Consider the following 16,196-nt stretch of genomic DNA (forward strand, 5'->3'; position numbering starts at 1 on the left):
TATTCCGACACAAATTTTATTCTCTTCGACATTTTTAGTATAAGATTCCTCATCTCAAACAGTCTCTCCTTCCCTCTTCACATTCTTTCACTCGCTCTCTCTCTCTCCCCCTCACCCACTAGCTTCTTGCCTTCCTTCTTGTCGCGCCCCTGCTGGTAACTCGAGCGAATGATCATTTTGGTGCACTCCACTCTTCGTACGTGATCTTGAACGTCATCCGCGCCCTGAGACTATTGCGCTAGAGTTTTATTAAGTAGAGAGCTGCCTGATTGGTCTATGCAGATATGTTTGATTCAAGTAAGTTCATGAAGGCTGCATTCAACTTGTAAAATAAAGTTTATCATGACATGGTTTCAAGTTTTTAATTCTTGTTGACTACCTTCGTGCTCTTCATATTCAGTAGAAAGCTAAGATTTGAGCTTGAGAAAAAATATATGAGTTTTGTTATTTAGGTTTCCTGTCTAAATTCAGTTAAAATACAGTCACTATAGCATCCATTAGCATGCTTTTAGGTTCTTATAGCTCACCAACATCCCTCAACTTCAACTACCAAAAACTGCTGGTTGTGAAACATGGACTTTGCAGTTTTCAGATCGCATAGTCCGACTAGAAGGCTTATTTTATTCTTGGTGCTGATCTAGTCGGCATTACTTTTAAAAAGCTGTGCATAATGTAAAATAATATAAGAAAGAAAGACTATCACTGCAGATACTTTTAGTAATGTGGCTTCCATGTATTAGAGAATCAGTAGTGGTGTGATAGTGTGCCTGGTTTGTCTTGGCTGTGATTGGTGCCTATCTTTGTTTGCTTGTATGTATTTTTTTTTTACTTTTTTTTTTGATTTTGAATTGGCTTCCTATGCTGCTGCACTATTTCTTCTTTTTATATGTTATTTTTCTTTTTCAATTAAATTTTGCATGGCTGCTAATGGGTACCATATAAGACAAACAAAAAATGCATCATTGTCTTATAAACCATATATAAATCTCCTGGAGTAGGCAGTTATGCTGATTTCCTTGGTTTAATTGCCTCGGCGTACTTGCTCGGTATAATTCAGTCAAAGGGACAGCTGATAGCAATAAGGAGCCGCTACTGCGCAAAACTGGAGAACATTCGGATAGCAAAAGGGAAAAAGTATCTCCTTACTCAAAGGCTACTCTTCTCCAACAGATTACTTTCTCTTGGCTGACTCCTCTGTTCAAAGCTGGATATAAGAAAGCGCTTGAACAGGATGATATCCCAGACATTGATATCAAAGACTCTGCAGAATTCCTCTCTCATTTATTTAGCGACAGTTTACAGAAGGTCAAGGAGAGAGATCATAGCACCAATAACCCATCCATCTACAAGGCAATCTTTCTATTGATCAGGAAAAAAGCAGCTGCCAACGCCGTTTTCGCAGTGGTCAATGCCGGTGCATCATTTGTTGGTCCATACCTGATAAACGACTTTGTGGCGTTTTTAAGTCAGAAGAAGAATTACAGCGTAAAGACGGGCTATATAATTGCACTAGCATTCTTAAGTGCTAAAATGGTTGAAGTGATTGCACAGAGGCAGTGGATATTCGGGGCGCGTCAATTAGGTATGCGTCTGAGAGCGGCTTTGGTATCCCACATATATAAGAAGGGTCTTCATCTGTCCAGCCAATCTAGACAAAAACACAGTAGTGGAGAGATAATTAACCTCATGAGTGTCGATATCAACCGAATTACAGACTTCATCTGGTTCATGAATACAATATGGATGCTGCCGATACAAATTTCACTAGCAACCTACATCCTATATGTTAACGTAGGCCTTGGTGCATATGCTGGATTGGCGGCAACCTTACTAATGATGGCTTGCAACATACCTATTACAGGCACTATCCAGAAATCCTTCCAGTCAAAGATCATGGAAGCCAAGGACGCACGTATGAAAGCTACGTCAGAAGTTCTTCGAAACATGAAAACTCTGAAACTTCAAGCTTGGGATATGAAGTACCTACTAAAGATTGAAAACTTGAGGAGAATCGAGTATGGCTGGATATGGAAATCATCGCGCTTATTTGCAGTCTCGTCTTTTATCTTCTGGGGATCCCCCGCATTAATATCTGCAGCGACTTTTGGAGCATGCATTTTACTTGGGATCCCACTAACAGCAGGGAAAGTCTTATCTGCATTGGCAACATTCAGAATGTTACAAGATCCTATATTCACTTTGACAGACTCGCTGTCAGCTATAGTGCAAGCTAGAGTTTCAGTTGATAGGGTCGCATCATACCTCCAAGAAGATGAAATACAAGAAGATGCAGTCATTTCTGTTCCGAGAGAGACGTCGGAGGAGGTCGCAATCGAGATTGAGAATGGGAGATTCAGTTGGGACCCTGAATCAAGGACTCCAACCCTCAGAGGATTACAGTTAACAGTGATGAGAGGGATGAAAGTTGCAATTTGTGGAACTGTCGGGTCAGGGAAGTCTAGTTTACTCTCATGCATAATCGGAGAAATACCGAAGATTTTCGGAACAGTGAAAGTTAGTGGGACGAAGGCATATGTCCCTCAGTCCTCCTGGATATTAACTGGAAATATAAGAGACAACATTCTCTTCGGGAATCCATATGATCAAGTCAAATATGAGAGAACAGTTAGAGCATGTGCATTGACAAAGGATTTTGAGCTTTTCCAAGCTGGAGACCTGACAGAGATAGGAGAACGAGGGATTAATATGAGTGGAGGTCAGAAACAAAGGATACAACTTGCACGAGCTGCTTACCAGGATGCTGACATATATATTCTCGATGACCCATTCAGTGCCGTTGATGCTCATACCGGAAGACAACTTTTTGAGGTTTGTTAGACATTTTTTTCCCGCGTAGTAGAATGCATATGGATATCTAAACGTGCTTGAATAATCATATTATATGCTTTTAATTTTATGTATGTGTATAACTTCGGTGCATGCATGCAGGAATGTCTGATGGGAATCCTCAAAGACAAGACTATACTTTATGTGACACACCAAGTAGAGTTTCTCCCATCGGCTGACGGAATTCTGGTAAGAGATTGATAGCACAACATTCTTCTCTGTTGTTGATCTCCCATGCAAAAATGAAATTCAAGGGTTCTAGGAATACTTAGCGGAACTAATAAGACATAATAAGCTAACCTTATTAATGTTTACGTAACAGATGATGCAACAAGGAAATATCATTCAAGCTGGAAGATTCGACGAACTTCTTAAACAGAATATTGGATTTGAGTTGTTGGTTGGTGCACATACGGAAGCTCTAGAATCGATCAATAACGTTGAGAATTCGTCGGAGAAGGCAATGTCTAATTCAGTTGAAACAGAGATAGATAGTATAACAACAAAAGCACATATTCTGACGGGTAGACATGATTCAGAACAGGATCTCTCTCTAGAGATAATAGGCAAAGCAGCTGGGAGATTGACACAAGAGGAAGAAAGAGAAACAGGAAGTATAGGCAAAGATGTTTATTGGTCATACTTGACACTGGTATGGGGTGGTGCATTGGTTCCATTGATAATCTTATCTCAAACTAGTTTCCAAGTATTACAGATAGCCAGCAACTACTGGATGGCATGGGCTTCTCCTATCACTACAGATTCCAAGCCAGTAGTAGACATGAAATCAATGTTCCTTGTGTATACAGTTCTCTCAGTAGGAAGTGCATTTTGTGCACTGGCCCGCGCATATTTGGTAGCTATGGACGGTGTTCTAACGTCACAAAAGCTCTTCGTCAACATGCTTCATAGTGTGCTAAGGGCGCCAATGTCTTTCTTTGATTCGACTCCAACTGGAAGAATCTTAAATCGAGTAAGTTAACACAAAGACTTCCATAGCACCCCGGGTCGCCTTTATGGTGTTCTATAATTTATGTTCAGGAAACTCCACAGGATATTCAGAGAATTAACGCCTTGTAAATATTTCTCATTACCAGGCATCTACAGATCAAAGTGTGCTGGATTTGGAATTACCCGGGAAGGTGGGCTCGTGTGCTTTCTCAATCATCCAAATTCTGGGGACTATTGCAGTTATGTCGCAGGTCGCATGGCAAGTATTTGTCATCTTCATCCCAGTGATGGGAATATGCATATGGTACCAGGTAAGGCCTCCTTTTTGGACTGTTATGAGTCTAAGAGAGTGTTTTTTTCCTTACTCACTAAATGGGCGTTCAAGCCAGGTATTGGAACGGCTCATAGTCATTCCAAACCGTTTAACGATAAAAAAGAAAAAGGTCTACCCCTAAATGAGGATTTTAAGTTGAATATCTGTGTCTTATAATGGATCCCTGCTACAGCAATATTATACACCTACTGCAAGAGAACTGGCACGCTTATCTGGGATTCAAAAAGCTCCATACCTCCATCACTTTGCAGAATCACTTGCAGGAGCTGCAACAATCAGGGCATACGACCAAGAAGACCGTTTCATGCAAACGAACCTAGGACTCATTGATAATGAATCAAGGCCATGGTTTCACAATGTATCAGCCATGGAATGGCTCTCCTTCAGACTGAACATATTATCAAATCTTGTGTTCGCATCCTCATTAGTTGTGCTCGTGAGCCTACCCGAAGGAGTTATCAACCCAAGTAAGCAATACAAATTCTCATTTTCACGCACAAAAAAAAGTAAATCTAATGTTGATATTTGAAGTTAGTTAGCTAATTGCAAGTTGGACCAAAATATAGGTATTGCAGGGCTAGCAGTGACATACGGACTCAATTTGAACGTACTTCAAGCAGCAGTCATATGGAACTTGTGCAATGCAGAAAATAAAATGATTTCAGTAGAAAGGATATTGCAATATTCAAAACTAAGTAGTGAAGCCCCTCTTGTGATTGAAAAATGCAGACCACCAAGCAACTGGCCCGAGTTTGGAAAGATTTGCTTCAAAAACTTGCACGTACGTAAAGCCCCCGACATATCCTAATACTCCATTACTCAAGATTCCAGATTGGTAGAGATAACTGATTATCATTACTTTTCTGCAGATTCGATATGCCGAACATCTTCCATCTGTCTTAAAAAACATAAACTGCACAGTTCCAGGAAGAAAGAAAGTTGGAGTCGTGGGAAGAACAGGGAGCGGAAAATCAACTCTTATACAAGCTCTCTTTCGGACAGTGGAACCTAAAGAAGGAAGCATTGTAATTGATGATATTGATATCAGCAGTATAGGTCTACATGACTTGAGATCCAAACTTAGCATCATTCCTCAAGATCCAACATTGTTCGAAGGAACCGTTAGAGGAAACCTCGACCCTCTAGACCAATTCTCCGACATAGATATATGGAAGGTTGTTATTTGCTATTACTTCTGTTGCACATCAATATCATTTATTCTGAAGCTTGCTGATAATAAAATAAATGGTTTTTAGGCTTTGGATGAATGTCAACTAGGTGATTTAATACGTGCCAAGGAAGAAAAGTTGGACTCACCAGGTAAGAGTCTCTAAAATGCAACTATGATCAAGTTACGGGCTCGTCTGAAGTTTTAGTTACTATGCCTTTGCAGTGGTGGAGAACGGAGAAAATTGGAGTGTAGGTCAAAGACAGTTATTCTGCCTTGGAAGGGCTTTGTTAAAGAGAAGTAGCGTTCTCGTTCTTGATGAAGCGACCGCATCTGTCGATACAGCGACAGACGGAATTGTGCAGAAGATTATAACTCGGGAGTTTGAAGATTGTACGGTTGTTACTGTAGCTCATAGAATTCATACGGTCATAGATAGTGATCTTGTTCTCGTCCTCAGTGAAGGTGCGCAACTAGCTAGATTTTTTAAGGATTTGAAAAATGGCTTATGGTATTGTATGTAGGTTTAAGTTGATTTAATTTATGGCTAAGAAATCATTGCTGCCGTCTTGCGCAGGAAGGGTAGTCGAATATGACACACCAGCTAAGCTACTGGAACGGGAGGATTCGTTCTTCTCAAAACTCATAAAGGAGTACTCAATGAGATCAAAAGATTTCAACAATTTAGCAAATGCATAAAATGTGGAGCTAACCCATATGAGATCTTACAGTTAGCTTTGTTTGTTGAGATCTTAAATTCATTAGATAATTAGTTATTTTTGTTGATTTTTATTATGTGTTATCTTGGAGTTTAAGGTTGTTTAATATAAAAGCTACCAAGATATCTTCCAATTATATCTTTTACAAAATGGAGAAGGATCACAAACATTTCATTAAACTCAAACCACCCATCTCTCATATGTCTAAATTAACTAGTTCTGTATTGCTATTTGCTAGATATATATACAGAGTACATTATGACCAACTTAGTTGTCTGGCATTTGCAAATTCATGCTGTTTATTCTGATTCCGTTGTAATCCACTTATGGGATGTTGCATCATATTTTATCTTTTCTGTTTCATTTTGCTTTTGTCTCTTTTGTAGGGGAAAGTCTACCCACACCGCGGGTCGGGTTAGGGCGGGGGCCATCTTGCTGTGTCTTACGGGATAAACAGCAGGATCCCAATCCTCGATAAGTTTAGAGTTTTTGGTTTTCTACTTATTTCGAAAATAAAACTAATACCTAAACATATTTTGAAAATAAAATTAATACCTAAATAACTTTGAGATTTAAGAAGTTATCTGGAGAAGATAGCGAAAGAAATGTACATGAAGGTATAAAAAAAGCTGCCTAGATGAATGCTTATTTACCAGCGGTAGAGTACCGGCCGTTGGAGATGAAAATTATACCATGATAGATACATTTTTGTGACCAAACTGTCCTCAATTTTTAGTATTATTGGTACTCGATTTTCTACTTATTATGGTGTTTTATGTGTTTGTAGGTATTTTTGGAAAATAAACATTTTTGGAAAATTCGGCTCGAAAAGTTGGTATAGGCACCCGGAGGACACATGTTATTCGGATTCTCAGTTTTGGATAAGGGGCACCTAACTGATAAAGGGCACCCCAGGGAACCAACTGCTAATCGCACCCGATTACTGGTTAAGGGGGCTCCATCTTCTTCCTTGATTTGAAAAGAAAAAAATTGGCGGGAAATTTGGTTTCAACGGTAAAGGATTCATTATCTTTAAGATAAGATTATCTTCTTGCCTTATAAACATGAAGTTTTGAAGAAAAAGGAAGTTATCTTGTATTAAACAAGAAAGATATCCTTAGAAGATTTTATCTTGGATTTTGTTATGCGAATTAAAGAAGATACGGGTTTAGTAAAGAAGTATATAGAATAAAGAGAAGTAAAAATTCTCAAGATATTTTTAATTAAAAAGAAGAAGATTTTGGAGTTATGGAAGAATATATTTGAGTGATGTGTATTTGTGCATATAAATAGAGAGCTAGAGAGCACATTTGGAGGGTTTCGGGAGAGAAAAGAAAATCACTGCTTTAATAATTTTCTCACATTTTCATCATTTGTAAACCACTTTTTGAGCCATGAATAAATATTTTAAGTGTGTTTTCACCATGCGGAGCTAGACCCCATCACTGGGACAACGGAGGAAACTGTATTTCATCTTTGGGGTAATTTAATTAATTCCTTATTTACTTTTTGCACCGATTTTAAATGATTTATGATTTCTATTAATCAATTGTTATCTTGTTTGATAGTGTATGCTTAGACTTAGGTGCTTTTGATACACTATGCTTGAAATTTACAATTGATGTTTTACTAAATCTATTTTGGCAAAGAATAGAGTTAATATTTCTTGTGTTTGGAGCTATAATTGACTATGATTAATTTCTGAACCACTTGAATATGAAAAACAGTGAAATCCCGAGTCCCAATAAATTCTTCATCCTGTGACAATATTTTGTATATATTTTTCTTTTATTTTAGTTTATTTATTCTTAAAATCAATCTCATCAAGTCCGAGTGAACGACAACTCTATTTACAACTATATAAAATTCGATCAATTTTTGGCGCCGCTGCCGAGGATTTGTTTTTAGGTTTTATTTTATTTTTTCTTTTGTACGCGTTTTGGTAATTTTGTTTGCACTAAGCTAAAGGAAAAGAGAAAGTTTTGAAAAGAAAGGAAAAGCCCAAAAAGGAAAGAAAAGAGAAATCCAAAAGGAGTGAAGAAGAAGATTTTGTAAATAATTTTATTTTTATTTTTTTTAGAAACTGTAGTTAAGGTTTTTATTTTTGTAATATTTTATTTTTGGACATTTATTTTCTTTTCTTCTTTTCTTTTGGACATTGAACATTGGACTTTATTTTTAAAACCCTACGGATGGGTAGTTTTAAATAAACTGTTTGCAGAGAAGGACGGCGATTACGATATCGCCTCAGCCCCTCGGGTTCGTACATGACATAGGAGTCGTGGCCCGAGTCGACTTCAACGGTTCATCCCCCGTTTGGAACGGGTGTAAGAATTCTAAACACCCGCGAATCCCCTGTCAGCGGGTTTACTGGACGATTTTGTATGCATACATGTTGAGGACCTGAAATCGGATTTAATTTTCTAGTAAAGGGAAAGGCCTGGCCAAATCAAGATAAGGACTCGGATTTCATCACCATTTCCTTCTTGCCCGCCTTAGGAACACGTAACCTACGCGAACCTAAGCCTTGAAATTTGGACTAGAACGAGACCGATAGGGTAACGAGCTTATTAGGAAAGTCGTTCGAAAATTATTGGTTACTCTTTTGAGCATACTTTGAAGTTCATGATGGTTACTGTGAGTTGAATACGCCGCCTTGTAATGCCGGTGAGGCCTTGGGTATCAAAGCTCCAATGAGCTTCCCTCGTCTCTATTCAACTTACTTTAACTCGGATTGATTCTAGAGAGGTTTGCTCAGATTGTAACGAATTCCTTTTCGAAAGAATAGAAGCTAGTCTAGAAACAATATAAGTGGAGCCATCATGCTTTTTGTTTGCTAGAAAAAATAGGCTTGTTGTGGTCGAGTCAGCCTTCTTTGTGTTTGTTTAGAATTCCCTTGCAGTTAGGATGTCGAACTGGTATAGCCAATACAATAATTATCCAACTGAACAACATGGACATTACTCTTTTTATGACCATAGTGTGAATAGTAGTTGGGCACGCCAACCTTTTCAAGGTTTTGGGTCATACCATGGTGAGCCCAATTACTATCTACACGCGCATCAGTCTTACGGGCAAGAAGATTATAATACTAGTTCTTCGTCTTTAGAGGATACAATCAAACTATTGAAAAATAGTCCTTTTTATGATCCTTCAGTTCCTATTCCTTCTCTAGAAGAGTCTCTCAGGAATTTAGCTGAGTCATCACTTAAGTTAGCTGAATCGACATACAAATTAGATGAGGTGAACAACATAGTTATGGACGAAAGAACTGCAGCAACGACTGAACCTTCTTTGGAAGATATCCTCAATAGGTTAAGTGAAACTTAGATCCAGCACTTAGGGAGCTTTCTTTAGAAGAGACCCTTGAGAGGATAGTTGAGTCGACACGTAGACTTGAGTTAGAGATGAACGAAACTATTGCTCGAAATGACTTGAATTTCCAATATAGTGTATCCAATAATACTCTTGAAAATGAGGATAGTTATTTGCATAATCAAGATATCGAGGTTAGAATTGGTGACACTCCTTGTGTAGATGAGGTTCATCCATTTTCATGTTATTATAATGATGATTATGATGAGGATAGTATTGATGAAGAACATGAAATATGTAGGCATAGTGATCAGGAATTTGTTACTCCGATTGAGCTTTATAATAATAGTTTTGTTTCTAGTACAAATCCAAATAATTTTAATAATTATTCACCTTTTCAAAAGGATGAGGATTTGACTAGGTATACCACCGTTTTAGACGATGTAGTTCATGATCCTTTAGCCTGCAGTGTGTTGGATAATCCATTATTAGATGTGCCTATCAGTGAATCGGAGGAAGTAACTTTGATTAACACCTTAGTTAATGAGCCTTTACTATAAACTTTCTCTGATAATCCTTTATATGATTGTGATGATGGTTTAGAGGAACGAGTTTATTTTAAGTCTAGCGATTTAGAAACAACAGTCTTAGACAAAGAAAGTGAACTCGTAAAAATGAGTGCGGATGCACCTGATTAAAACTTAGAAGAATCAATTGACCATTTTCAGGAATCTAATAATTTATAAATTAGGGAAATTGTGACTAGTCTACCTAGAGACACTGAAAACTCGAAGTTTGAGGGTGATTATAACTTTCCTGGTGCCTTACCTTTAATTCTTAGAAAGTTCCCTCGTGTAGGACTTGACGTTTGTGCCTCAACCATCTTACAAGATTATCTTCATATACTTTTTCCTGAACCTAGTTGTGTCCATAAGAGAGCTCAGTTGTTAGAAACCCATCCTCTGGTTGATATGGTTAACCCAGGCTATGATACCAAGATTGACTTTGTTTTCCCACCAAAAACTTTTCTTCCAATTGTGGGAACATATGATTTTCAAATGTGTCGGTTATTAAGTTTTGAGACTAAACCTAATTACTTTAAGAAAATAGGGTCGACACATTTTCTTAAGGAAGACCACCTCTTTCATTATGGTCAGCTGTGTGAGTCAAATCTGATTGACTTAGAGGATCCCCAATTATTCAGGCTTTTGTTATGCGCTTCTAAGTTCTTAGTTGAGTATTTCCAAACTCTTCAGCCTGATCTTCATAGTGCCTTTGAGGAAATCCAACCGATGAAATCTTTTTATTTAGACCCTTTTATAGAGCCTGAACCTGAACCACAACTAGATGTAGTTGTCTTAAACAAAGGTATGTTCGATGTCTTCTTGATTTGTTGTAGTTTCCTTTTATTGTGGTTAACACTTTTTGATCCAGATGACCCACAATTATTCCGGCTACTGCTTTATGATTCTATGAGGTGATTAATTCCTTCCGATGTATGGTTGAAGACTTTAAACTTAGCACTTCTTGGGAGGTAACCCAATCTCATGCAACACAGTAATATCTTTCCTTAACTCTTTTGCTTCGAGTGGTAACCGTTTCTCCTTGTTCATGCTTTTAATTTTATCTTTAGAACATTGAGGACAATGTTAGATTTAAGTTTGGGGGTATGGGAGAAACTTTTTAGTTGCAATAAATAAACTCCAAAGCCTAGAAATTTATGTTTATTAAGGTTGGCACTAACCAATCTAAGTGGAGGGGAACATCTTGGTTGTAGGAGTTGAGGAACCAATCTGATCAGATGGAAACATCTAAAGAGTCTATTTATAAAAGCACATAGCTCAGGTGTTAGAATTAAAAAAAACATGGTAGTTTCGCTATAACTCGTTGAATCCTAATCCCTTCTGTTTTTATTTCTTAAGTTATTTGGTGGGGCACACGACTCAAGTTGTTACCATTGCTAGGGTGAAATAGGGTGATTGAGATACCTAAAAAAAAAGAGACAAAAAAAAAAAAGAAAAAGAAAGTTTGAGACCAGACCATCAGACCAACCGGAATAAAATCAATAAAGTCGACCATTGATGCCCTTGTATATGCCAGTTGTGTTGACCTAGAGTTAGGTTTATCGACCACTGGTCCCCTTGTATATGCCAGTTGTGTTGATATTAGTCAGATCGGTATCTCAATCCATTAGGATAGGTTCATCTTGGCAGAGGCCTTCAGACAGATATGGGAAATACCGTTTACTTTGAACCATATATTTTTCTCTTTATCCATCCTCTTAATCTTTCCATGTGATTGGTTGACTCCGGTTATGATGTCTAGAAACTATCTGAGTAGAGCTCTGTCACTTATATATGAATTTTAGTATGCTGAGTACAAACTCGTGTACAACAATTGGAATTTCGCATCAGGGTACTTCCTCCTATAGTCAATGATTGTATGTCAAACAAGGAGATTCTTTAGTGCCTTCCAAGGTTTTGCGTATATAGCTAGGGTCTGGAGTAAAGGTTTTGTGGGTACACCTCTGGTAAACCCTCCGCCGCTAGGGCCACCTAGCGGCTTAACGACTTGCTGCACGTGCTAACTGTAGTCATTTTTATTTTTCTAGATTAGATTTGCTCGAGGACTAGCAAATAATAAGTGTGGGGGTATATTATAAACACATTTTTGTGACCAAACTGTCCTCAATTTTCAGTATTATTGGTACTCGATTTTCTACTTATTATGATGTTTTATGTGTTTGTAGGTATTTTTGGAAAATAAACATTTTTGGAAAATTCGGCTCGAAAAGTTGGTATAGGCACCTGGAGGACACATGTTATTCGGACTCTCAGTTTTGGATAAGGGGCGCCTAAATGATAAGGGGCACCACAGGGAACCAACTACTAATCGCACCTCATTACTGGTTAAGGGGGCTCCATCTTCTTCCTTGATTTGAAAAGAAAAAAATTGGCGGGAAATTTGGTTTCAACGGTAAAGGATTTATTATCTTTAAGATAAGAATATCTTCTTGCCTTACAAACATGAAGTTTGAAGAAAAAGGAAGTTATCTTGTATTAAACAAGAAAGATATCCTTAAAAGATTTTATTTTGGATTTTATTCTGCGAATTAAAGAAGATATGGGTTTAGTAAAGAAGTATATAGAATAAAGAGAAGGAAAAATTCTGAAGATATTTTTAATTAAAAAGAAGAAGATTTTGGAGTTATGGAAGAATATATTTGAGTGATGTGTATTTGTGCATATAAATAGAGAGCTAGAGAGCACATTTGGAGGGTTTTGGGAGAGAAAAGAAAATCACTGCTTTAATAATTTTCTCACATTTTCATCATTTGTAAACCACTTTTTGAGCTATGAATAGATATTTTAAGTGTGTTTTCACCATGCGGAGCTAGACCCCATCACTGGGACAACGGAGGAAATTGTATTTCATCTTTGGGGTAATTTAATTAATTCCTTATTTACTTTTTGCACCGATTTTAAATGATTTATGATTTCTATTAATCAATTGTTATCTTGTTTGATAGTGTATGCTTAGTCTTAGGTGTTTTTGATACACTATGCTTGAAATTTACAATTGATGTTTTACGAAATCTATTTTGGCAAAGAATAGAGTTAATATTTCTTGTGTTTGGAGCTATAATTGACTATGATTAATTTCTGAACCACTTGAATATGAAAAACAGTGAAATCCCGAGTCCCAGTAAATTCTTCATCCTGTGACAATATTTTGTATATATTTTTCTTTTATTTTAGTTTATTAATTCTTAAAATCAATCTCATCAAGTCCGAGTGAACGACAACTCTATTTACTACTATATAAAATCCGATCAATTTTTGGGTCTGGTCTCTTTTTTTAAAAATTAATACCTAAACATCTTTTGAAAATAAAATTAATACCTAAATAACTTTGAGATTTAAGAAGTTATCCGGAGAAGATAGCGAAAGAAATGTACATGAAGGTATAAAAAAAGTTGCGTAGATGAATGCTTATTTACCAGCGGTAGAGTACCGGCCGTTGGAGATGAAAATTATACCATGATAGATACATTTTTGTGACCAAACTGTCCTCAATTTTTAGTATTATTGGTACTCGATTTTCTACTTATTATGGTGTTTTATGTGTTTGTAGGTATTTTTGGAAAATAAACATTTTTGGAAAATTCGGCTCGAAAATTTGGTATAGGCACCCGGAGGACACATGTTATTCGGATTCTCAGTTTTGGATAAGGGGCACCTAACTGATAAAGGGCACCCCAGGGAACCAACTGCTAATCGCACCCGATTACTGGTTAAGGGGGCTCCATCTTCTTCCTTGATTTGAAAAGAAAAAAATTGGCGGGAAATTTGGTTTCAACGGTAAAGGATTCATTATCTTTAAGATAAGATTATCTTCTTGCCTTATAAACATGAAGTTTTGAAGAAAAAGGAAGTTATCTTGTATTAAACAAGAAAGATATCCTTAGAAGATTTTATCTTGGATTTTGTTATGCGAATTAAAGAAGATACGGGTTTAGTAAAGAAGTATATAGAATAAAGAGAAGTAAAAATTCTCAAGATATTTTTAATTAAAAAGAAGAAGATTTTGGAGTTATGGAAGAATATATTTGAGTGATGTGTATTTGTGCATATAAATAGAGAGCTAGAGAGCACATTTGGAGGGTTTCGGGAGAGAAAAGAAAATCACTGCTTTAATAATTTTCTCACATTTTCATCATTTGTAAACCACTTTTTGAGCCATGAATAAATATTTTAAGTGTGTTTTCACCATGCGGAGCTAGACCCCATCACTGGGACAACGGAGGAAACTGTATTTCATCTTTGGGGTAATTTAATTAATTCCTTATTTACTTTTTGCACCGATTTTAAATGATTTATGATTTCTATTAATCAATTGTTATCTTGTTTGATAGTGTATGCTTAGACTTAGGTGCTTTTGATACACTATGCTTGAAATTTACAATTGATGTTTTACTAAATCTATTTTGGCAAAGAATAGAGTTAATATTTCTTGTGTTTGGAGCTATAATTGACTATGATTAATTTCTGAACCACTTGAATATGAAAAACAGTGAAATCCCGAGTCCCAGTAAATTCTTCATCCTGTGACAATATTTTGTATATATTTTTCTTTTATTTTAGTTTATTAATTCTTAAAATCAATCTCATCAAATCCGAGTGAACGACAACTCTATTTACTACTATATAAAATCCGATCAATTTTTGGGTCTGGTCTCTTTTTTTAAAAATTAATACCTAAACATCTTTTGAAAATAAAATTAATACCTAAATAACTTTGAGATTTAAGAAGTTATCCGGAGAAGATAGCGAAAGAAATGTACATGAAGGTATAAAAAAAGTTGCGTAGATGAATGCTTATTTACCAGCGGTAGAGTACCGGCCGTTGGAGATGAAAATTATACCACGATCAAGATCGCTGACAATAGAGTCTCCAACATTCTATGGGGACTCTGTCGTTACAAGCTTCTCCAATACGGAAATACTTTTCTCCACCCCTTGTTTGCGCCCAAGCTGATGTGGAATGATCCACGTGTATGAAATGTCAAATACTCACGTGATATACTTGGATCTTCATCCTAATAATCTTGCCTTTTATTATCCTGGCCAAATTGGGGCATACCCAGATTAATTTGGGTACACTTGATTTAAGTGGACTCTTTTTAAGGGTTAAGGGGGGTGTCCTAATGGGTGAAGTTCCAAAACTATCATTTCCCATTATAAGTTTTATTACTCTAATCAGTTGGTTCAACTCATTTTCATTTCATCTTCTCATCTTCCCTCTTCTCCTCTACCATACCGGCTTCTCCCACCACACCTTTCTTGACAACTCGTTGATTCGAAAGTTCCATCATCGATTAATCTCTTCAATTATGCATCATTCGAAGCGTATGAAAAACACTCATAGAAGACGTAGTACTGAAGATCCTGGGTTTGGACAGGTAATCAAATAAAAGCGGAATACAAAAACAGTTGACGAAGAAGAAATCTCTAAAACTGTTGAAACCGAAGAAATTATGCGATTGGGAAAGTAAGGGTCTACTTAAACACACTCAAGTACTTCAATTTTATGTTTGCATGTCAAATTAGGTCAGAAAAATTGAATTTGTGAATCTGCAGCTATGTAGCCGGTAAGGTGTTTGTTCCACGACCTTGCCGACTTTTCATGTTTAGATGTAGTCGTTGTTTTCCTAGGTTGAAAATCATGTCGGATTTTCATATCTGGAAAATGCCATTTACTGGGTTGGCACGATATTCAACCTTAAAACCATGCCGACTAAATAGTTTTATTTAATAGTCGTTGGTTCTTGAAATTCCTATCCCGCGACTAATGTTTTGAATATGTTTCCATTTCCTGAGTCCCATACAGTTAATAGCCGACATGATATTTGAATGCAACCCTGCCGACTGCGTATTACTCGACACTATATAGATTATAGACCCTGTCGACTAATTTTTGGGAAATTCCTTTTTATTTCATGTGTTCCATTCTTTTATAAGCCTACATGGCATTTGAATACAACCATGCCGACTATTGTTTAGTTGGCATAGATTATAGTTGTCGTCTTTGCCGACTAAGACTATTTGTTACTTAGTCGTTACTTGTACAAATGTCGACCCTACCGACTAATTGATTTTTTTTTTCCATTGTTCTTGTTTAGGATGCAAAAGGTCAAGAAAGGAAAGAAGAAACTTGTTACTCCTCCTTCAAGACCTCCTCGTGTTGGTGACAAACTCATGACTGCAACACATTGAGGGGCATTCACTAAGCCGGGAACGCTCAAGATCCGTGAATGAAATGATTCTCAACCACCATCGGAACCAAGTGATTCATATGAAAC

General features: G+C 36.9%; 1 protein-coding gene across 1 annotated transcript; it reads left to right on the forward strand.

The window, feature by feature from the left end:
* Nucleotides 1-10: 10 nt before the first annotated feature.
* LOC113286924 (putative ABC transporter C family member 15) lies at nt 11-6,285 on the forward strand. Its single transcript, XM_026535568.1, has 11 exons — nt 11-297; nt 1,058-2,829; nt 2,950-3,036; nt 3,170-3,820; nt 3,945-4,109; nt 4,305-4,599; nt 4,699-4,913; nt 5,002-5,307; nt 5,389-5,452; nt 5,526-5,765; nt 5,878-6,285. The coding sequence occupies exons 1-11, from the start codon at nt 285-287 to the stop codon at nt 5,997-5,999; spliced, it is 3,930 nt and encodes a 1,309-aa protein (XP_026391353.1). The 5' UTR covers nt 11-284; the 3' UTR covers nt 6,000-6,285.
* The last annotated feature ends 9,911 nt before the right edge of the window (nt 6,286-16,196 follow it).

This window comes from Papaver somniferum, chromosome 6 (genome assembly GCF_003573695.1).
Source record: "Papaver somniferum cultivar HN1 chromosome 6, ASM357369v1, whole genome shotgun sequence".
Classification (NCBI taxonomy): Eukaryota; Viridiplantae; Streptophyta; class Magnoliopsida; order Ranunculales; family Papaveraceae; genus Papaver; species Papaver somniferum.